We start from the raw sequence: 23,119 nt of genomic DNA, 5'->3' as shown, positions 1-23,119 counted from the left end.
CGTGGTTGTCTGGGTAGGGACTGTGTGTAAAGTTCAAATCTGATAATAGCCGAAACTGACTCTGACACAACAAAATTGTTAATGTCATTGTCTGTATAGAGATCCAAGTATGTTAAATCTACAATCCATAAACCAGACGTGTATTCGATTAACAGTTTGAAGCATTATGTATTTATTTGTTTATCATATATGAAGACAATTTTGAGATACTTCCTTACAGTCCTGTCCCTTGAAACATGGCAGGCAACTGTCAGTTTACGATGATATTTTTATTCGGCCAGTTTTAAAACTTGTTAGTGGGGTTTTCCCGATCAAAAGGGTTGGGTTTTCGAAAGTTGACCCTTTCTGAATAGGTCTAATGAAAGTGATGCACTGAAGTGTCTTTCAGAAAAACGTCATGTTTCGCAAAACAGAGACTCTCATGGCAGAAGAAAGTTCGAGTAGCGGTGTAGTTTCCAATCTGAGAAGCCGTAGCCTTCATGTCCGACGGGGCCTTTTCACTCAAGACAGAAGACCTAAAAGAGGAATGTTCAGCCTGACAGATACGGAGGATGACGTCCAATTTGACAGTGAGTGCACTCCAACGGCAATATTGTACAGCCCCTTTTATTCATGACATTGCACTGTTATCAGAGTAACGTTAGTCATGGTTAGACTCTGGGGCTCTTAATACAAAAAAGGGCGTCTGTTAAAATTGGTGTTAGTTCTTTGATTAATATTTGGATGTTAGAGACTGTAAACATCAGGTGCATAAATTGTCAAAGTAGTATGTCCAAATGACTAAAATGTAATAATGCAGTTTTAAGATGTCCCCCCTACTTAATATTTCATCTGTGTGGCTTCTTAGGGGTGTGTGGGGGGTAACTTGAAACTGTTTCAAGCTGATAAGTGACTTAGACCTTACCCACCCCTGATGTACACACAAGATGCAGCATTGGTATATTTATATTTGCTCAGCTGTTAAGAGAGTACAGTAAATGTTTGGTGTCTAAATGGATTCAGAGGGAAATGACATTATGGCCTTAATTGCCAAAGTTATTGCTGAAGGTAAGACACCTCCAATCCAAGTTGTTTAAGACTCATTTTGGTCAGATTATATATATATATATATATAGCCTATATGTTTTATATTCAAACATAATAACAATTTTTAGTATTCACCACCCTTTGTATTTTTCATATAAATGCAGCCTCAGACTCAGACAATAACTGTGAGGTGTTGCTGGCGGGGAAACAGTATCCGTCGATCCAGGAATTTGCCTCTGCCATTCCCAACCAACTGCTGCTGGGATCTCTACTGGAACACTTGTGCTTTGTTTACGAGAGTGATCCCACACGCTCACGAATGCTGTTTAAAGGTTAGCGTCATTGATATTGGCTTATAAAAGGCAAAATTTGTTCATTTACTATTTGTCTTAAAATGTATGTTCTCAAATGCCTCTGTTGTTTCAGTGATGGGCCAGCATTTAGCAGCCATGAACCTCCTCTCTCCGCTGGCTATCAGCGATGAGTTCAGCACAGTCCGACTACAGCATAACCGGGCGTTCACAGAGCTCCTGCATGCGACCAGCTCATCGCTTTTCCCACAGGTAATACAACTTAATTCATCATCAATGTCATTTTTTTTTGTGTGATTTCTGTTCAGCTGTTGCTTTCATCAACAAAACCAAAAGAAAACAAAATTCTTATTTTGCCCTACCTGTTCATCTTTTGGATTTTGCAGGAACATAGATATTTGAGTACAGAAGGCCAGAGTCTAAGGTGAAAAAATTTACACTTGTAGCACTCCACTTACATTGCTTTGTAATACTGTTCAAAAGTTCAGGGTCTGTCAGAATGGGGTCAGATTTTTTGAAAGAAGTATCTTATGCTTACCAAGGCTGCATTTTTTTGATCAAAAACACATTAAAAATATGGAGCTTATAATATGACAAAATGATTTGAATTTTAATTGTGTAAATTTGAATCATTGACAAGTGTAATCTAACAAAATGGAATATTATGTGGAATTTTAAATAGTTCTGAATTTGATTTCTTTAAATAAATATTGAACATTTGAAATTTAACGAATTGAAATGTTTTTATTGCTGAATTTTATAGACATGATGTATTTTCAAACAGCTATTTTTTTGTTCTGAACTCTTAGACTGCAAATATTCAGTTTTAAAAAATACAGATTCAAGTTTTCAAGATGAAGAAGAAATTCGGAACTTCAAATTCAGTTTTCTAAAATTCAAACCGTGGAAAATTCAGATCGTAAAGAAAGTAGGTCACAGATCATCCACTGGGAAGAGTAGAGGATCTCAGAAAATTGTGCATTTTGGCTGCACTGCAGTAGTTTTCTGCCGCAAACGTGGTGGTGGTTCAAGAGAATCCGTGTATCATTCGTTCAGTCGTTTTTTGATTTAATATTAAGAGATTGAGATTTCTAATATTCTAATAATAGGCTAGTCATCCGCTGCTGCAGTTGCACGGAGCTTACGAAACTTATTTTCTCATCAAACAACTAGACTAACGAATGGCTCGACACAACAAAAGAGCCTAGACAGGGCTTTCTTCTCTGTACACCAGCAGTTCTTAAGTGCCAGGGGGTCCGTGAAATAATTTGCTATAACCTACCGTAGCCTATTTTCCGGACTGTAAAGTCACGTTTTTTATCATGAAACACGTTGTGATTTATTCCAAAGTGACTTACGCATATATAATGCATTTAACGTCAAATAATATAAATGTTGACTTTCAAAAGTAGGCACGCCAAGAAGGCTATTCGCTGTATTTTGGTTCATTTTTGGTGTGCGCCAGAAAGATCTTTAAGGAGACCGAGACGCGCTAAAGCAGCGCAACATGTTGTTTTATTTATTTTTCAAAGGCATGACATTTTGTAGTCATTTTGAATGTACACAAATAAAAATATACATTTTACTGTTTTGAATGATGTCATATTATCTGTATGACTAAATGACAGAGTATTAAGTTATTTCTCCCTGCTGTGGAACAAATCCAAGTGATGGTGCTGCATCGCGCGCTCACACAACATAGTAGCCTATCAGTTCTGGCATTGCTAACTTCACGTCGCAGCATGTTCATTATCAAAATAAAACACAGTCAACCAAACATATAAAAAGTTATTCTGCTGGTTTTTATGACGATGTGACGCCCGCGCGTTTCTCTCTCAACTTGGAGATGATTCGGTGTAACTTGCACTCCGGTGCATGCGACTTATTTTCTGGCAAATACGATCAGTTAAAAAAATGTTGCTGTATTATTACAAAACGCAGAGTGGAGACCATTTGGGCAAAAAAAAAAACATATTGTGTTCATTATTTGTCACACATTCATTTTGGGCTTAATCACTGTTATTAGTAGAGGGTCCTTGGAAATTTTGTTTTAAAAATAAAACACAAGGCCTACATCATAAAACTCAGAAGATTATGTATTTTAATATCTTTGATAGTCAGTCTGACTGACAGTTCATACGTATGTTAGGCTACCCAAGTCAATGCATTATTCTTTTCTTTTAGTATTAGTGTTTAAAATTTTTTATTTACTACTAATCATAATGATTTATATCTTAAATTCTTTTTTAACTTACTGGGCGACCATGCAGGCCATGACAGCCGTCATTTAGCCTACCCTGTCATACCCAGCTGATGCAAAGTGTAGGTGAATTCATATCTACACAGAAAAAAGCCCTGTTTAGGCTCTTCCCCGGTACGGGTTGTGTCGAGTCATTGTCTGGTTGTTTGATGAGAAAAAGATGAAATGTATATACATTTTTACTACGTAGTTGCAATAAACGCGTTAAGAATCTGTGCAACTGCAGCAGCGGAAGACTATTATTAGAATATTAGAAATCTAATATTCAAGCTGTTTTCTCTTTTTTCTAATAAATTAATATTACATTTCTTAATATTAAATCAAAAAACAACTGAACGAATGATACACGGATTCTTTTCGTTTGCGGCAGAAAACTACTGCAGTGCAACCAAAATGCTCCGTTTGACTTTTCTGAGATCCTCTACTCTTCCCAGTGGATGACCTGTGACCTACTTTTCTGTACGATCTGAATTTTCCACAGTTTGAATTTTAGAAAACTGAATTTGAAGTTCCGAATTTCTTCTTCATCTTGAAAACTTGAATCTGTATTTTGTAAAACTGAATATTTGCAGTCTAAGAGTTCAGAACAAAAAAAAATAGCTGTTTGAAAATCCATGTCTTTAAAATTCAGCCAAAAAACATTTAAATTTGTTAAATTTCAAATGTTCAATATTCGTTTAAAAAAATCAAATTCAGAACTATTTAAAATCCCACATAATATTCAATTTTGTTAGATTACACTTGTCAATAATTCAAATGTACACAATTCAAATCATTTTGTCATATTATAAGCTCCATAATATGAGAAATATTATGAAATATTATTACAATTTAAAATAACTTTTCTAATTTAATATATTTTAAAATCTTATTTAGTCTTGTGACGGCAAAGCTGAATTTTCTGCAGTCATTACTCCAGTCTTCAGTGTCACATGATCCTTCATAAATCATTCTAATATGCTGATTTGGTGCTCAAGAATCATTTCTTCTTATTATTATCATGATAATGTTCAATGTTGAAAACAGTTTGCTTTATATTTTGTGGAAATCGTGATAACTTTGAGGATTCTTTGATGAATAGAATGTTCAGAAGAACAGCATTTATTTGAAACCGAAATAATCATTTGTAACATTATAAATGCTTTTACTTTTACCTTTGGTCAATCTAATGCATTCTTCATTTTTAAAAACCGTAATGACCCCAAACTTTTAAACGACAATGTATAGTATTATAACATTTCAAATAATTGAGAAATGCTTTTCTATCCTAGAACCAAAGATGGTCTTTTCCAAGCACAGACATCTCGTTACCTTAGTGAATTTGAAGAAATCGCAACACTGGGTAAAGGAGCCTATGGCAAAGTGTTTAAGGTGAGAAAAAGTAAATCATATTATGCTCCAAAGATGGAATCCACATATTGTTGAAAGGTGCGCACTAAAAACACCTATTTTAGGTCACAAACAAGCTTGATGGTCAGGAATATGCTGTGAAAAAAATCCTAATCAAGAAAGTAACAAGAGACGACTGTATGAAGGTAAAGTATGTCACAGATTCAGTAACTATAGTTCTGATGTACCCCCCACATCCGTATGATTTAGCTATTGTATGTCATAGCATGTCTTTTTTTTATCTCCTCGCAGGTTCTTCGAGAGGTTAAAGTGCTCTCCAGCCTTCAGCATTCCAACATTGTTGGCTATCACACTGCATGGATGGAGCACGTTCAGCCTGCCGTGAAAAGTACATTGTTCTAATGATGTGTTCTAAATAACAATGGTTACATTAGGAGATATATACCCATTTAAATCATATTTTGCTTATATTCAGTATTTCTGGAATCATGCAAAAATGGTACAAACTTGTCAAATGTTCGGTTTATCTCACTAGATCCCAAATCCCTCGTTTCACAAACGTTTCCAGCATTAGAGAAGCCATCACAGAAAGATGGGTAAGAAGGTTTGAAAAAATTAAATCCTACACAAATAACTTATTGTAACATGTTTACAATTGTATATTTGAAAATGCATCTTGCTTCAGGTGCACGCAGGAAAACACTAACAGCAGCAATGGATCGTCCATTGTTTTTGAACATTCTGAACAAGCAGAAGCCAAAGAAAACCAGGCTGCACTAGAAAGCATGTCAGTGAAACCCTCAACTTCAAAAGAAGAGATGGGACATGCTGTTTGCCCCAAAAATGTCCGCAAGCCACAGAACTTTGTTCCATGTGTGTTTCTGGGAAAGCCTCGCTCTATGGTGAGCAAATGCCCTGCAGCTAAAAGGGACAGCTCAGCACTCTCAGAGGACGACCTCAGTCAAAACAGACTGGAATTGAACAATAACAATAACTCTTACATTGATATGGACACTACTGAATGGTCCGAAAAGCAGGCGCAAGAGGTATACGGTCCACTGAATGTAAACCATCAATTTAACTGAAATGAGAAATAATTATCTTGTAATCTTTATATTATGTTTATGCTTGTTCCTGTCTATAGGTTCAGTTCCACTTAATGCTTTATATACAAATGCAGCTTTGTGAGCGATCTCTGAAAGACTGGATACAAGAAAGAAACTCAAGAACCACGTCAGTAGGTGAGATCACTTTATTCATACGAGTTACTATATTTTACAGTATTTATACATTTATACTTCCTTCTTTAGATGTAATTTAATAGGTACTATATCTCATACACTTAAATACACCCTTACTTAACCGGAAAGACAAGAAAAGCTGATTTGCAGAGCTAGATGTTTTGTTTCTAGCTTATAATTATATTGTTGAATTTTTTTTGAGCAATTTTTGACCAATACATTCATCCACAGATCCTTGTGAGTCATTAGACTGTGAACACGCATTGAAGATTTTAAAGAAAATACTTGAAGGAGTGGAGTACATTCATTCCCGTGGTATTATGCACAGAGACCTAAAGGTATGTGTATCTATTTTGTTGGTTTACATAACTTGGTATTGTGCACCTTACATTTTTCTAGTTCATGAATGGCTTGTTGGCATAAAAACTGTAGCATTTGTTTAAATGATAGGAGGCCTAGAGTTTTGATAACAGATATTGGGCAGGTGTGGCACAACAATGTGCAAACTTGAGCTTTTGAGGTTAAACTTAATAATAAATCACACTTAACAATTACTTTATTCATTTTACTGATACATCCAGTGGCCTCATAACAGTTTATAGCCAGCATAACATTTAACAGAATTTAAAAAATAAATGACCATTGGGCCTTAATAATGAGTTGCAGTCAATTTGATGAACAATTTCCTTATCCCTTACAAACACACTCTTTATCTGTTTGTCACAGGAAGGTTTGATAGTTCTCGTAATACCCCTGAATCCCCTTTGGATCTTCACACATATTTTTATGACACACAGTCACATATGGATTTCCTAAACAAATCTAATTCTCATCAGTGATTAATATGTTAAAACTGTTAATTTTGGATATTTATTACTGTGGATGTTCTATCTGTGTAACAATAAAAACCTGATCAATTAAAGGGTAACTCTCGCCAAAATGCAACCTAGGGTCTTTTTGTGTACGATAATTAGGATGGAAACGCCACTTTTAAGTTTGACCATATTTTCGTTTTAGGTTAAATGCCTTGTGAATGGGGCACTTTTATGATAGCATCAAAAATCACTATTTTTAAAACATTTTAAAAGGAGGCTCGACACAACATGAAACTTTGCTCAAAGTATCACCAGAGGCTCTACACATGAACTCGAGCATTGAGAACATTGTTTGTCTACAAAGAGTTTACTAAAAAGAAAGATTGTTTTAAAGCAATGTTGTGTCGAGCCTCCTTAGTGTTTTAAAAATAGTGATTTTTTATGCTATCATAAAAGTGCCCCATTCACTCCCATTCACAATGCATTTTAACCTATAACGAAAATACGGTCGAACTTAAAAGTGGCGTTTCCATTCTAATTATGCTTTTAAACGAAAGTTTGCCTCGGGTAGATTCACAAAAAGACCCTAGGTTGCATTTTGGCGAGAGTTACCCTTTAAATAAATAAAATAATTTATAATGTAAAATCTGTACTTGAACTGCACATTATGGGACCACTCCACATTATTTGTTTAGTTAAATTAAAAAGTTAGTGCTAGTATCTCGGTTTAAACTATTCTATTAAGTTGCTCAAACTCACTGTGTATTTATAATGTTTGTTTGTTGCCAATTAAAATTTATATTTGTTTATTTACAGCCAAGAAACATTTTCCTACATGGACCTGAGTGCCATGTGAAGATTGGGGACTTTGGCTTGGCTTGCCAAAACATTATAACAGACGAGCATGAGCAGCTGCCCTCCAGCTCTCAAGCAGGTGTAAACACAGGTGACAGAACTATTCACAAGAGCAAATGACCATTATTTTAGTTATTACAAGTTCTTAAAAAAAATTTATATTTTGAATATTCTTATTTTTCTGTTTGTTGCAAAACTACTGCTGATTTAATAGCAGGTAACATTAAATGGCAACTCTGAATTAATGCAACCTTGGACTAAACAATCTCCTATCGCACTTTTCAGACTCAGCTCACACTAGTGGAGTGGGAACTTTTGTTTACGCTGCCCCAGAACAACTTGAGGGTTCTCACTATGATTCAAAGGTAGGGCCCTGTGAAGCTACAAACGGTTATAATGCAATGTCTATACATTTGTTGCTGTTGTTTTATGTGCTGTATTTCAATGTTTGACTGTTTCATCTTAGGCACATACTAAAAATGTGGTAGTAGAACTTGATGCTCAGTATTTGTTTCATTTATACAGTCGGATATGTACAGTATAGGAGTGATTGCATTTGAGTTATTCCAGCCATTTGGGACTGAGATGGAGCGTGCGCACACACTTGGAGAACTACGTCAGAGCAAGATCCCTAACACACTGTCTAACAACTGGCCACTTTTGGCCAAGTATATCAGTCTGCTGACCAGCTCTGATCCCTCAATGCGACCAAGTGCATCTCAGTTACTTCAGAGTGACCTCTTCAGCACCAGTGACATGGTATGTGTGGTTTTAATGTTGAACAAAACAAATATGATCTACATATAGCCTCATTTTAGCTATCCGCTGAAACTTGTAACTGTAAAAAAAAACATGTTTTCATTCTTTATTGTAGGTTATCCACAATTTAAAGCGCAAGGTTGATGAGCAAGAAGAAGAAATTGTTCAGCTCAGGAGACAGATCAGTGAGCTACAGATCTCTCAAAATGCAATACACAGTCCAGAAAAGACATAATAATAGTAGCTCTTTTGTACTGCTATAAGTCCTTAATACTTGTAAATGATGTAAATTGTTGTTTGGAAATGGTTGTATGTGTGAGTGCAGCTGTGTATAAAAATGAGTGCCATATTTAATGTTACAAAAGATCTGTAAAGTAAAGTCCCCTGCCAATAGTGCATTAGTCTCCATTGAGTAAATAGTTCCTCAAAATAGCCTTACACTTTTGTATTATTAATATTACATTTCATAATATTACAATGATTGCAAGTTTTAAATATATGGATAAAGCTGCAAATGATAGGACTGAAATGTATTATTAATTTGTTTAAAATGTAATGAGGTCATTATAAGTATTATAGTAATGTTAAATATATTTATGTAGTAACATGTCTGTGTGTGTGTGTGTGTGTATATATATATATATATATATATATATATATATATACACACACATACATACATACACACATATACACACACACACAGATACAGTACCGGTCAAAAGTTTGGAAACATTTATTTTTTATGTTTTTGAAAGAAGTCTCTTGTGCTCAAGCCTGCATTTATTTGATTAAAAAACAGTAATATTATAAATATTATTAAAATTTAAAAGAATGGTTTTCTATTTTAATATACTTTAAAATATTCTGAATTTTCATCAGCCATTAATCTAGTCTTTAGTGTCACATGATCCTTCAGAAATTATTCTAATTTGCTGATTTGTTATCAATGTTGGAAACAGTTGTGCTGCTTGATATTTTTTTGTAACCTGTGATACTTTTTCAGGATTCATTAATGAAAAAAAAGGCAAAAATAACTTTTCCCTCTTTTTTTATCAATGTAACACATCCTTGCTGAATAAAAGTATTAATTTCTTTCAAAAAAAGGACGAAAAAAAATGACTGACCCAAAACTTTTGAACAGTAGTGTATATTTGTAACAGAAATTTCTATTTTAAATAAATGTTGTTCTTTTTTTTTACTTTTTATTCATCAAAGAATCATGACAAAAGTATCACGGGATATAACAAAATATTCAGCACAACTGTTTCCAACATTGATAATAAATCAACATATTAGAATGATTTATGAAGGATCACTGGACACTGAAGACTGGAGTAATGACTGATGAAAATTAAGCTTTGCATCACAGAAATAAATTATATTTTAAAATATATTCAAATGGAAAACCATTATTTTAAATTGTAATAATGTTTCACAATACTACTGTTTTTTTTCTTCTGTAGTCTCTTATGCTCAAGCCTGCATTTATTTGATTAAAAAAACAGTCATATCATAAATATTATTACAATTTTGATCAAATTTTTAATTTTGATCAAATAAATGCAGGCTTTATGAGCATAATAGACTTCTTTCAAAAACATTAAATATAGTAATGTTTACAAACTGTTAACTTTAACTTACTTTAACATACAATGAGGTTTGCATAAGAAAAAAGGAATAGATGTTGATATGCCATAGCCTACCGTACGATCCACCACCACGCATTACCCACTTTTAGACATTAAAATATGCCTCTACAATATTATACATGTGTACGAAACACTGCTTCTCATCATGTATCCACGGGAACTGCTTAAAGCGATGTTGTAAAAGTGGTATTGCTTTCCTTGTCGACGAGTTGACAGCAACAAAGATATTCAACTGTTTTGACGGCCCTTCAGTAAGGCCACATCCACACAACACTGGGTTGGCTGACATTACGAAAGTACCCGGATGGACCCGTGGGGAAACTACGTCATTGTTCACCGCCGGACGCTCTTTGGATTTTAGAATGGATGAACTCATTTAAATTAATCATAAATTTGCAGGTACGTGCATTATTTGAATTGGATATGATGTATGAATGTTGCAGGTTATTTTTGGAGAGCGCGCGTTGTGTGGTTGCGTTTATTGCGTGGCACGAAATTGAAAACACCGGGTTTCGCAATGAGTCTTACGGCGGCGTTGCCTTCTCGGCCACGGCACCGGTGAATTTTAAATACCATGCCCCTCCTTTATACCTGTTTCCGATTAAAGTCGAATTTTAGCTAATTAAAATGTGTTATTTTGTGTTGTTGATGTTTGTGAAGGGACACACCACATATATCAATATTATCTTTATTCACAGACAGGCTTCTGGAAGTGCGTGACCATGTTCATGCCGCCTTCCATCGGTATTGTTACGTTTAGCCGTTACCATGGCGTTTGTAGCTACAACACAGCGGTCTTTAAATCAGTCAGAACTTCTCGCGCCAATAAAAAAGGCAGCTAGCCATTCAAATTTCACTCACAGGCATTTTACATGCTTTAAATAATACGAAAAAATACATTTATTGTTAGCATTTCGTGTTTAAATAGCGTGCGGCAGAGGCCTAACTCGCATTCGAAGCCTTTAGCCGAGCACGCTAGATAACAGTTGGTGGACGTGCGGAGAGAGTGTGTATTACAGGATCATTTCCTCATACAAAATCACACACGGAACAGCCACTGTAGTTGTTAAACTGTGTTTTGAGTGTCGTAGAGTCTGACGGCTTAATTGAAGGTACACACATTTGCTGTGGTTTTATCGTGGAATGTGTTGATACGAGAGTTTACTGTTAACTGTAGCTATCATGTACTAGCCAAGGCCACGGGCCCATTCTGACGCTCAGCTCAATAGATCGACACACACCGGCTACTACACCAATATATAGTTAGCTTATTCGATCAATGCTTGATTGACTGTCCACAAGGAAATAAATATAACGTTAGATCATTGTTTTGCGTAATAAGGGCCGAGTAGTGTGTTTGAAATTCAGCGTTCACTTATGTTTGTGGTACTTTCACTTTGGCGCGATGTCTCACAGACATTTAACTCGTTGTCTTTTACGCTTTCCTAGTGACTTTGGGTCTTTTTGCAAAGCATTTACTTATTACGAAGTTATCTGTCTTTTTTTCACAAAGTGGTGTAGTTTTTATGTTGATATTGATTTAAACAATATAGACTTTAAACGCTGGCAAAAAAGTCACGGTCCTGAAAGGCAATATTTGATCAAGAAACGTAAACTGAGCCAAAAGATTACAGTAATTATATAATACATAGTAACACGCATTTACTAAGTGTACTGTTACATTAACGATTGATGTATATTTGGTCAATTGATTATTTTATTGTTCTAACCTGTTTAAAATGTGTTACACGTTTGACATTAGTTTGATTGAATATATCTGTTTGTTTAAAACTATATATTTTATTAGAGAAAGGTAAAGTCAGCAGTTAACACTTTAGAGAGATTCACATCTCAGTAGCAAAGCAACTTTTTGCTAGTGAGTGATTAGATTTGCTTTCCTTTCAGGTAGCCTACCTGTTGCATTTGACACTAAGACTAGCTTTATGTGCACGTGAAGTGGTTTTAAAAGGCACAAATTCAAATGCAAAATCTGCCTTTCTTGTCAAAAAATGATTGAGTTGACACACATGTCTGTTTTTTTCACAGAAAATGAATAATGACCATAGTTGACAAACCTCCAGAGAAATCTGACCTGGAGTCAGTGCGGTGCAAGCACTCCAGCTCCCTGACACCTTTCTCCTCGAGAGACATGGAGAGCAGTAGTTCGAGCTGGAGTGTTGGCCCTTCTGCCACTGAGCTTTCAAGAGCCAAGACTGCCTGTATGGCCCCGACCATTGGAGCGACTGTGAATGGTAGTAATAACACAGCACTCCAAGTCGAAAGGCCCAGAGAGCAAGGCAAGTGCTTGCCTTTACTGTTGATGTTAAAATGCTGCCGTAGCACCGCTTTTAAAATACAACAATAGGTTATGTTGTATTCTTGATGTGTAATGTATGTCTGTTTTTCTTCTTTTGTATCATGCAGTGGTGATGAACAGTGGGGATGGCATTGCTCTTCCTCAAAAGGTCCTGTTTTCCCCAGAGCGGCTCTGCTTGAAATGGAACCAGGGCCACCGCATTGGAGCAGGTCTCCATAACCTGGGCAACACATGTTTCCTGAACTCTACCCTGCAGTGTCTGACCTACACGGCTCCCCTTGCCAACTACATGCTGACCAGAGAGCATTCCAAAACATGTAAGTGTGAAAGATTTTTCAAGATTGCATGTAATACTTGTTGTAAGTTTGTTCTGATGTTGTACATGCTTTTTCTTTCCACGCAGGTCATGAGCCTGGGTTTTGCATGATGTGTACCATGCAGAATCACATCATCCAAGTGTTCGCCAACTCTGGAAATGTCATAAAGCCCATTAGTGTTCTTAATGAATTGAAACGTGAGTGCTAAGATTAACATTTGCTTTGACAATCGTTTGACATCTTCTGACAAAATTACTATTTGCCTGCTAAATGTACTTTTAAAGTGCTACATAAAAAACAAACTCCAAAAATGTACAATTCCAAATATGGTCTCAGAACACAATTAATGCTAGATAAGAGTTGAGTGTTAAGGAAGCATCATTATCAAGGTTAAATCGTTCCTTAAAAAAAAATTCAAATAGCCACAGTGTTTTTTGCGTTGGAGTTAAGTTCTAAGGAATGGTCTTACCATTCTAAATGCTAAAGTATTTATAGCATTGTCCACTGACCTTTTGTTCTTATCCTCAGGGATAGGAAAGCATTTCAGATTTGGAAGCCAAGAAGATGCCCATGAGTTCTTGAGGTACACAGTGGATGCTATGCAAAAGTCCTGCCTCCCTGGAAACAAGTGAGTTCACACAATGCAGTTTTGTTGGCCAGTTTTAAAAGGCATGAAACAAACATTCCTCATCCATCAGTTCATTAACTGTAATGACTGCATAACTTTATCCAGTTCAATACTGCATTATTTTCCTTTTGTCAGACTGGACAGGCAAACTCAGGCAACCACTTTTGTACATCAGATATTTGGGGGTTATCTGAGATCCAGAGGTAGGTCATCAGATTCTCGTTTGTTGTGAGTTGGTTTTATACGTTTAATTTTATCCTTTCTGAATTACACTTGCTATTTGTCTACAAAAAGGCATCTTTAAATTTAGAATTTGTGGAAGGATGGAATATTGAATCTGTGTTCCAGCTTTCTCCATCTGTTGCTACAGTTGTTAATGCACATTTCTTTTTTTCGCAGTCAAATGTTTGAATTGCAAAGCAGTTTCGGATACTTTTGACCCTTTCCTGGATATTTCACTGGAGATAAAGGTGACTGAAACTTTTCGTCATTAATTATCTTGAAGAAAGTTTTCTTCAATTTTAGAGTTTTGATAATTTGTATCTTTATTTTCAGACGGCTCAGACACTCACAAAGGCATTTGAGCAATTTGTTAAGCCTGAGCAACTTGATGGGGACAATGCTTATAAATGCTCCAAGTAAGTTTTTATTGCATTTTATGTGCATATTAATACCACATCATTATATTTGCCAAAAATGTAACCACAATTAAATTTTGCATATACATTCACCATACATTTGTATTCATGTGTTGCACACTCTTGAAAAGGGCCTTCTTTCAGTTTTAACCTCTTTTGACCAATTTTTGTTTTTCCTTTATGGAATTTGTCAGTGTGGAATAGTATTGTGTTTATATTTTTACACTTTCACTCATGTTTACAGTAATCCTCTTTTGTCTTGGTAGATGTAAGAAAATGGTTACTGCATCAAAGAGATTCACCATTCATCGCAGTTCTAATGTTCTCACTGTCTCACTGAAGCGGTTTACCAACTTTAATGGAGGAAAAATAACAAAGGTACTAACACAAAAGTTTAGTAGATAATTCTGAAAATGCATAAGATCCTGGACAAACTGGTATGACTAGATCTAGGGCTGTCACTAACGATTATTTTGGTAATCGAGTAATCAGTCGATAATTTTGGCGATTAATCAAGTAATCCGTTTTATTTATTTTTTTTATTTTTTTTTGGTAGTAAAAATAGACCTACGCAAAGACCTAAGCCTTTAAAATGACTAAAAAGACATAATAACAATGAGGCAATAATATTTGGTTCAAATAAAGTATCAAAAGCAAGTAATCATATGGTTTTATAGAACAACACTGTATAATACTAAAATGCATAATACACATAATAATATAAACAATCATCTTATGTACGACACGCAGAGGGTGCCAACGGCCTGGTGTTACATTTTTCAGCAGATCTAAACCTTGTTTAATATTGACCAAATGACATTTAATTAAAATGTTCACTTAATCTTTCATATTTGTTCACTTCTTGATAATAGAAATGCTACAGCCACTGTCATTTCTTGAACAAGAACATCAAAACATGCAAACGAGGGTTTAAACTTTTATTTTGAAATAGCGATGAACAGTTCGCAGGTTTATAAATGATTTACCTTACAAATCTGATGAAATAGCGCACATTGTTTTCCCAGATTAACGTTATAAGCAACCCAAACTCACAGCATATTCAGAGATGGAGTGTGAGACGTGCTTCGTGCATGTAAATGATAACAGTTCATGTGAAGCAGCATTTATTGTGAACGGAGCCGCTCTGAGATGCACGTAACCTACACACATGTAATTAAAGCACATATATTAATCCTGCAGCGCATGCATTTATTTAACTGAATTACAGCCTTTGTGAATTCACAGTAGCACTATACTATAGTATGGTTTTTAAATGGTTTTAGTACATTGTGCAGCCTATGAAAACGGTCTAATAATGCGTTTCATGGATACTTGTTTGTGGAATGCGCCACTTCCGGTATTTTGCCGGTTACTCGACACGACTTGAATTTATTCGAGGAATCATGACAGCCCTACAATCATCCATATTTTTGAGATGCCACCTTGATGCAGGATCTATAATAGGACTAGGTCAATGTGTTTAAATTGACAATTTAACAGCATTAAATTGCCATCAGTTAATGCATTAACTTCGGCAGCCATAATTGGTATCATTCTCATGCCTCCTTCACAGGATGTAAGATACACAGAGTATCTAGATTTGCGGTCTTTCATGTCTCAGTCTCATGGGGAGCCACAAATCTATGCTCTATATGCTGTGCTGGTTCATTCTGGTTTCAGTTGCCACGCTGGACACTACTACTGCTACATTAAGGTTAGTTGTCATGTATTGACCTGCATGCTCTTTTATTATGTGCTTACAACGTCATTTATGTTTGAAATAATATGATCCTCTGTTCTAGGCTAGCAATGGGCAGTGGTATCAGATGAACGACTCATCTGTATCTCTCAGCGATATTAGAACAGTGCTTAATCAGCAAGCATACTTACTGTTCTACATTAGGTAAAGGTTTAATTCACTTCTCATGATTCATATGGATCATTTATATTTCTGGGACTGAAGGGTGTTTCTGAGAAGTCTCTTCAGAAAAATGCCTATTTTAATTCAGGTCACCTGATGTGAAAAATGGAAGTGACTTTAGCCAGATGAACCATACTCCAGGCCAGTCATCTCCACGACCATCCATTCCAATCAAGATGAATGGGCCTCAGTACACCTCCACATCCTTCATTGGTCCTCAGCTGCCACCTCATATGCTCAAGGTACTGCAAGACAGTAACACATTCAGACAAACAACAAATCAGCCCTGAACTGAGCATCTAGGTTTGTTTCTTCTCTTCACCTGGTAACTTTTTTGTGTACTTTACAGAACTCGTCATACATTAATGGGAATGGTTCTTCAAAAGAATACCATGGTTGCTCCAAAAGAAATTTCTGTGGTGTGACCAAAATAGGATCTGGCCTATCTCATACATCCTCTTCTGCATCCGCGTCCTCTTCTACTTCGCTTGTTCGGCCCACGGGCATTCCTGACTCATCCAAGAGGCCAAAGTTGACGTTTCTCATTGGTCAGGGCAAGCCTGTGAGACCTGCTCAGACTCAGTCAAGCCCTAATTGCTCTTTGTCGTCAGCCTCTCACCCTCAGCCCACATCCTCTAGCACCTCAATGTCTACCTCAGGCTTCCCACAGGTCAAGCAGGTCAATGGAACTCACTCTGGAGCTTCTTTCTTGGTTCCTTATGGTCAGGAATCATCTGAAGAATCCGACCAAGAGGCTGGAGCCTTGGAGAATGGATTAGCTAAGCCTCATCTTGCTCCCGTGATAAACAATGGGAATGGGGTAAAGGATGATGCCCAATCCCACAATTCCAGTTCACTGCCTCAGCTTACCTCGAAGACAAACGGATCTAATGGCTTTCATGTGTGTGAAAGTGGATCAGAACCTGCTCATAAATCCCAGAATGGCCTTCCCAAAGCCAATGGTTTTAATCATACGGATAAGGTAAAAAAATTCAACTTTTATTTTGTGGCATGTTACAGTGTGTTATTTATACAGGCTTCATATTTTAATCTGGATATTTCTTTATTGAAGTATTTCTATTTATCATTATTTTTAGATTATGGGCACTTCACATTCTTCATCCCAGATTTCTAATGCGTCTGATAGTTCAGGACTGCAATTCAGCTTAAAATGTGAAAACAGTGAATCAAGGTGAGATGTGCACAGTTGTGATGCATAAATTCACTTGTAGCCATGGTTATTATAGTCATATTTAATGTTAGTTTGTTTTAGTAATTAGTGCTTTTGTCATTTCCGTTTTTGTCATTTTTTGCCAATTTAAGTTTTTCATCTAATATTTAATCAGCTTTTGTTACATTAAAGAATATGATTTTTAAGTTTTCATTTTAGCTAACAATAACACTGCCTGTAGAATTACATTTTAATTTAAATTTTAGATAAATACTATGAAATTTAAATATCGGCCATTTATCAGTTATCGGCCACAACGTAAATTAATTGTATCAGCAAAAATTGTAATATTGCTAAATCACTGACTATTTGTTTTTAATATTATCAAGTTTCTGATGGAATTAACTTTCTTTGGGTTTTCTTTATTCATACAACAGTTCCAAACCGCCGAGTACTGATGACCAACCATGCTCCTCACCTTCAAACAAAAGGATGAACCCTCCTTCGGACGCTTTATCTCAGTCTGGAGTGCATGTAGAGTCTGCACCTTCATCTAATGCCTCATTGGTCTCAAAGACTGCAGACACTGACCTTCATTGCCAGACAGCTTCAAAAGTTGAGTCGATTCCGAGCCATGCCACCCATACAGCGGCTGGCACGTCAGACCATCAGGCCAACAACAGTCTCAACCTCCATATCGGTGATGGTCACACAAGTCCACACAGGTTAAAGGAGGTGTTCAGGTGCAGTGAAGGGGAAAGCAAAGAGTCAAAACCATCACACTTTGACAAGTTTGGCTCTGGAGATGGACAGAGGGTGGGTGAGGACGGGAATAAAATTTCAGAGCGGCCACACTTTTCTTCACCCCTGAAGGACAGGGACCGGTACAGGCACCACAGGGAATACAGCGAAAGAAGCCGGAGCCGCTATGGGTACAGTCATCGAGATAGCCGTCCCATCAGAGAGCGCTCCTCCAGTAGAGACCGGCATCACAGAGATCGTGAGGTAGAGAGACACTGGGACAGATTCTCACACCATCGTAGGCAGCACCACCACTCCCAAAGAAGACCCAGAGAGGAACGCAACTGGAGTAGAGATAGGAGGTTTGTGGGTGAATCTTATCGTCCTTCTGGACACCATAACAGGGATGGATATTCCAGTCACAGCAATCGTGGGGTGGAAGGTGCCCATGGAAGAACGGCCCATACAGTGAACAGTTCAAAAAGCAGACCCTCATCTTCCCGCTCTCTCAGCCCACTGTCCGGACAAAACAAGCGGAAACGGAGTCCGTCGCTTGATGCAAGAGAAAGTTCTGATGAATGCAGAGCGAAGAAATCTAAGAAGAAAAAGAGAAACAAAGACAAACACAGGCGAGTCATACTTTGCTACTCCTTTCTTTTGATTTCCGATCTATTGATTTAGTCAATGTTTTGAAAATGCACCTACTTAAAATTTTAAATGATAATAATTTTAAAATCTTTTTAATTTCCTTTTTAAAATCTTTTTTTCCCTCATTATATAATAATAATAATAATAATAATAACTATAAAAAGACTAGTTGATCATTGTGACTTTCTGCTTACAGGCACTCAGAGAGGGATCCATCAGAGGGAAATGAGGATAGCAGCTCCAAGAGACATAAGAAGAAGAAGAAAAAGAAAAAGAGGAGGAGGGAGGATGAGGAGAGGCCACACACTGGGAGAGACATCGCTCTGAGGCGGGAAGAGCATGATACTAGAGCTAGGAATGGTGCAGAGAGAGGAAGTCAGCACCACAGCTCTGAGTCTCTCAACAACGTCCACCGAGACCATATGGAGGACCAGCAACAGCTCAATGGACAAAAAGGTGCATTATTTAGGGGCTTTCGCACCGGGTAGTTCTAGGAACTAGCCACCAGAGTGGTTCCCCGAGAACTAATGTTTCCCCTAGGGACGTTTTTCTGGTTGCATTCGCACCATAGGAACTCTTAAGTGACGTAAGTTGCGCTTGTTGTTGTGACCTTTATTTTGAGGGAGTTGAGAACGACTGAGCACACAGCAATTACATCCTCCGTCTTCATTAGTTTACGATCTGTCTAACGCTATTAGATAGAACTGGTATACTTAGAAAGTAGACAGTATATGAAAAGGTATTATTAGCGTATGCCATGTGGTTGATGTCCAGTGCTGCTAGCTGAGCAGAAATACATAATCATGTTTCTCTAGGACCCCTCAAAGTTGTGTTGGATTTTCTCCTTGGTGTAAAGGTTGAGAGGTCCATCTATCACTGTTTTCTATGTTCGTAGTGTTAGTTTGTGGAATAAATATATAGGCTATAATCTGTATGTTTACACAGACTTTTTAAAAATGGCGAGTGCTGGTGTTTCGAGTACGTTCGGCCAATCAGCGTATACTAACGTCACTGGAAGACCCTACTCTGAAGTAGGAGCTAAATTAATTCCTCCAAAAGGAGTTCCTAGAACTAAAATCGTTCCTAGTTCCTGCAGTGCGAACACGCCAAAATCCGGGAACTTCTGCCAGTAGTTCCAGCAGGAACTATGAAAAGGTTCCTCCGGTGTAAAAGCCCCTATTGTTAATAGCTTAGGCATCTGGTTTTGACATTGATAACAAATACTGTAAATTGTGCTTAAACATTTGTCTATTGAGCATCAGATAAGTGTACATGTGAAGCATACTTCTGATTGGAACTTTTTTACACATTCGGGTCACATTTAGTGCCTAATTCAGAAGAGAACAAAGAAAAGTTGTTTTTATGACAACTAAACATTTTCCCCAAATTTATCATTGCAATTAATATAAAGGTTTTTGTGGATTCCCATTTTCCCCAATGGTTATTATTATTATTATTATTATTATTATTAATGTTGTTGTCATTATTCTTAAATCTTAGAGATGCATTTTTCATTTTTTCTTCTTTGAATAAACACTGCTAAGTACAATTTAAATATACAATTTTATAACATTTACATTTTGCATTACTTTGCAGTAATGATAATTGTAATTGTAAGTGAGGTGCTTCATTTTCTTTGAAATATTTAAATTAATCACTTAATATGCTGTCTTTATTTGCCATAAAAATTCTTTTTTAAGATATGCATTATTATTATTATTATTATTATTATTATTATACAAACAGGGCCTTTTGAGTAATATGATTTATCTGGTTAAATGCAGAAATGGCAAATATCAGCTCTATGTGTGTCCTTCATGAGTACAATGTTCACCTGGTGTTTGGTAAACCTCTTTTGTGATTTCGATTATTTTTGAGAGCAGAGGCTTCTTGACTTTTGACATTGCATGGGTCCAAATTGAGCAGTCTCTTTCAGATAGATGACTTGTGCTGACTGTAATGTTCCGGTAGGCTCTGATGCGTTCAGCATCTCTTTGGTTCAATTGGTTTGCTAGTGATTGACTACAATTTACAATAATTTTTTCTCAGAAACCCTCTCCAGCCTCACATACATCCTGTCACACACGTACACTTTTGATCTTGGCATGACTTTACATAAATGTCATTTGGGAAAAAAAATGAACTAATGTTCTTTGTGCAAATGTTTTTTTTTTTTTTCAGCTAATGGCTGTTACAGTGGAAGTGAACCTGATCTTTGTCATACAGGGATAGAAAAAGATGTGAAATACAAACATTTTGTTCATGCTACCACTGTCAACAGCACAAAGACACTCTCAAATGGACATGGAGATGTAGACGGTGTCTATCACAGGACCCTTTCAGATGTTGAAGTGAGTAGACTCTGTCTGAGAGGACATTTTATGATAACTCAAACACAAAAATACAGTATTCTAAAGCCCCTTTCACACAGAGATTCCGGAAAATACACGGATAAAGTGACCCGGGATTTGACCCGGGTTCGTTTGATTTTGGTTCATTCACACTGCCAGTGATTTTCCGGAATCAGAGAGTGCGTTCACACACAACCCGTAAAAATGCCGTAAAGACACGTGACATCGATGTGACTTGTAAAGTTGTAATCTCTTAAGTTTGCTTATGAGCTGCGATCTCTCGCAGAGAGAGAAAGAGAGAGAAACCACGCTTGTGCATTTTTTTTCTCTGATTCGATCATAAACTTGTGCTTTACGTACCGTTTGACAGCTTGCGAACGATCCCGGCTTCAGCGTCATCACTACGACACGGCAATATTACGGCTTTTGTTCACACAGCGCGCGTTCCGGGACTGAACACGGCAATGTTACTAGGTCCCCAACACGGCATCGATCCCGGCATCAATCCCGGGTCGTGTTTGCGTTCACACAGAAGGCACTCTGGCAATTTGCCGGCAATTTCCCGGGTTCAAAGCGCTGTGTGAAAGGGGCTTTAGCAAATGTAGCCTTAATAAAAAATAGTTTTTTAAAAAGAATAACATTGTAATAAATGTAATAATCTTAAAGTAATTATAGTATTTGTAAAATGTATATTTAAATATTAATTAAATATAAAAAATATATAGATAGATAGATAGATAGATAGATAGATAGATAGATAGATAGATAGATAGATAGATATGTGTGTGTATATATATGTATTTTCTTTTTTTTCTTTTTACAAATCTGACTGATCTCTGGTTTTCACAGGAAGTCACACGTCCACATTAAAGGGAAATTGATTTCTTGATCACACTTAAGGTAAGAAATTGTTTGAACAATTGGTTTTTTTTTTGGTTTTTTTACTTGTGTAAGAGTTTGTACAAAATAAGCTCATCTCTAATTGTCTCGTTCCCTTTCTGTTTTTTGTTTTTTTGTTTTGTTTAAGACTCTGGAAACCACCCATGCAAGCATGTGAAAGACAGGAAATCTACAGCTAAAGTTCCTGACATTGGTGCTTAACGTTTAAAACATACTGTATTTTTACCACGAAACGATTTTTAAAGTTGCATTATTTTGTCTTTTTATTTTTAAGGCTATGGATTTTTTAGTACACTGTACATAAAAGAACTTTGATCACGAAAAACAAATTATATATAAAGTTAATATATGCGATTAAAAAAGAAAAAAGCCTGGAGCTTAACATCAGAATTGCTGCTCAGACATACAGACTCAGGATTTTCTCACTTGTGAAGATGAGACAAGCGCTCCCTTTAAGGATACTAACCTGGGAACGACAAGAACATTTATATGCTGCATCGGCGGAGAAAGACTGCTTGTCTTTTGACTTCAAGTTATGATGTCACCATTTTCACATATCTGTTGAGAGAACTGTCTCAAAGGAGCAGCCTTTGCTATTGCTACATGTGCACTTACATCACAGTTAACCTGGACACACTTGAGGACATAAGATGTTTGCTTTGCTGTCTCTTGTACCTCTCCTTTTTTTAAGCATCTCACTGTATTACTCTCTGAAATTCCTCAATCACACCTATCTAGAATGCAAGTTCATTGCATCTTTTTTGTTTTTAATTCTCGCTGTTTAGTTTTCTTGAATCCACTTTGATTTTAGTCATGATAATACTGTGAATTTAAGTTGAACTGTACTATCAGTTGTTTGTTTTTGGTCCTGTATCAGGAGTTCAATAGAGACACTTTCTGTAAAGCCACTCGTAATGTAGACCATGTTCTCTGAATGTCTGTCGACGTGTTTATTTTTTTCCTTCAGCAAAATGAAAAAGACGTGACAATGGTTATATTCAGCTTCTTCATTTGACTGTAGCATGTCAAAGTAAATGTATACAGTGTACAATATGTTGAGTGAGAGGAAACAGCCTTAATGTCTGAAATTGTAATATTTTCTCTCACTACGTTTACAATATTTTGTTGGAGTGAATGAACATGTATGTGACGATGAGAAGTGTTTGGTTTTGTAAAAGATGGGGTTTCCTTTTTACACATAAAGAATGACTTGTGGGA

At 36.5% G+C, this 23,119-nt stretch overlaps 2 protein-coding genes across 4 annotated transcripts; both read left to right on the top strand.

Annotated features, from left to right (window-relative positions):
- The first annotated feature begins 216 nt into the window (after positions 1-216).
- Positions 217-9,140, top strand: eif2ak1 (eukaryotic translation initiation factor 2-alpha kinase 1). 2 transcript variants are annotated; one of them, XM_084434688.1, is made up of 15 exons: positions 217-569; positions 1,191-1,358; positions 1,453-1,589; positions 1,724-1,761; positions 4,869-4,968; positions 5,052-5,132; positions 5,239-5,335; positions 5,483-5,543; positions 5,633-5,993; positions 6,092-6,188; positions 6,420-6,526; positions 7,820-7,949; positions 8,144-8,223; positions 8,384-8,617; positions 8,733-9,140. In XM_084434688.1, exons 1-15 carry the CDS (start codon positions 398-400, stop codon positions 8,850-8,852), a joined length of 1,983 nt encoding a protein of 660 aa, XP_084290814.1. In that variant the 5' UTR covers positions 217-397; the 3' UTR covers positions 8,853-9,140. The 2 variants fall into 2 exon arrangements, with proteins under 2 accessions (XP_084290814.1, XP_084290815.1); XM_084434689.1 differs by lacking the exon at positions 217-569 and adding an exon at positions 893-1,047.
- Positions 9,141-10,543: 1,403 nt separating this feature from the next.
- Positions 10,544-23,119, top strand: usp42 (ubiquitin specific peptidase 42). 2 transcript variants are annotated; one of them, XM_084434686.1, is made up of 19 exons: positions 10,544-10,668; positions 12,316-12,566; positions 12,694-12,903; positions 12,990-13,100; positions 13,432-13,531; positions 13,667-13,734; positions 13,931-14,001; positions 14,087-14,169; positions 14,436-14,547; positions 15,743-15,883; positions 15,972-16,072; positions 16,179-16,332; positions 16,440-17,072; positions 17,188-17,282; positions 17,699-18,631; positions 18,847-19,106; positions 20,832-21,001; positions 21,851-21,901; positions 22,029-23,119. In XM_084434686.1, the coding sequence occupies exons 2-18, from the start codon at positions 12,326-12,328 to the stop codon at positions 21,869-21,871; spliced, it is 3,504 nt and encodes a 1,167-aa protein (XP_084290812.1). In that variant the 5' UTR covers positions 10,544-10,668; positions 12,316-12,325; the 3' UTR covers positions 21,872-21,901; positions 22,029-23,119. The 2 variants fall into 2 exon arrangements, with proteins under 2 accessions (XP_084290812.1, XP_084290813.1); XM_084434687.1 differs by lacking the exon at positions 10,544-10,668 and adding an exon at positions 10,970-11,381.

This window comes from Rutilus rutilus, assembly GCF_951802725.1.
Source record: "Rutilus rutilus genome assembly, chromosome: 16".
Classification (NCBI taxonomy): domain Eukaryota; kingdom Metazoa; phylum Chordata; class Actinopteri; order Cypriniformes; family Leuciscidae; genus Rutilus; species Rutilus rutilus.
Note: the sequence above shows the minus strand (reverse complement) of the source record. Positions and strands in the feature narration are given on the sequence as shown.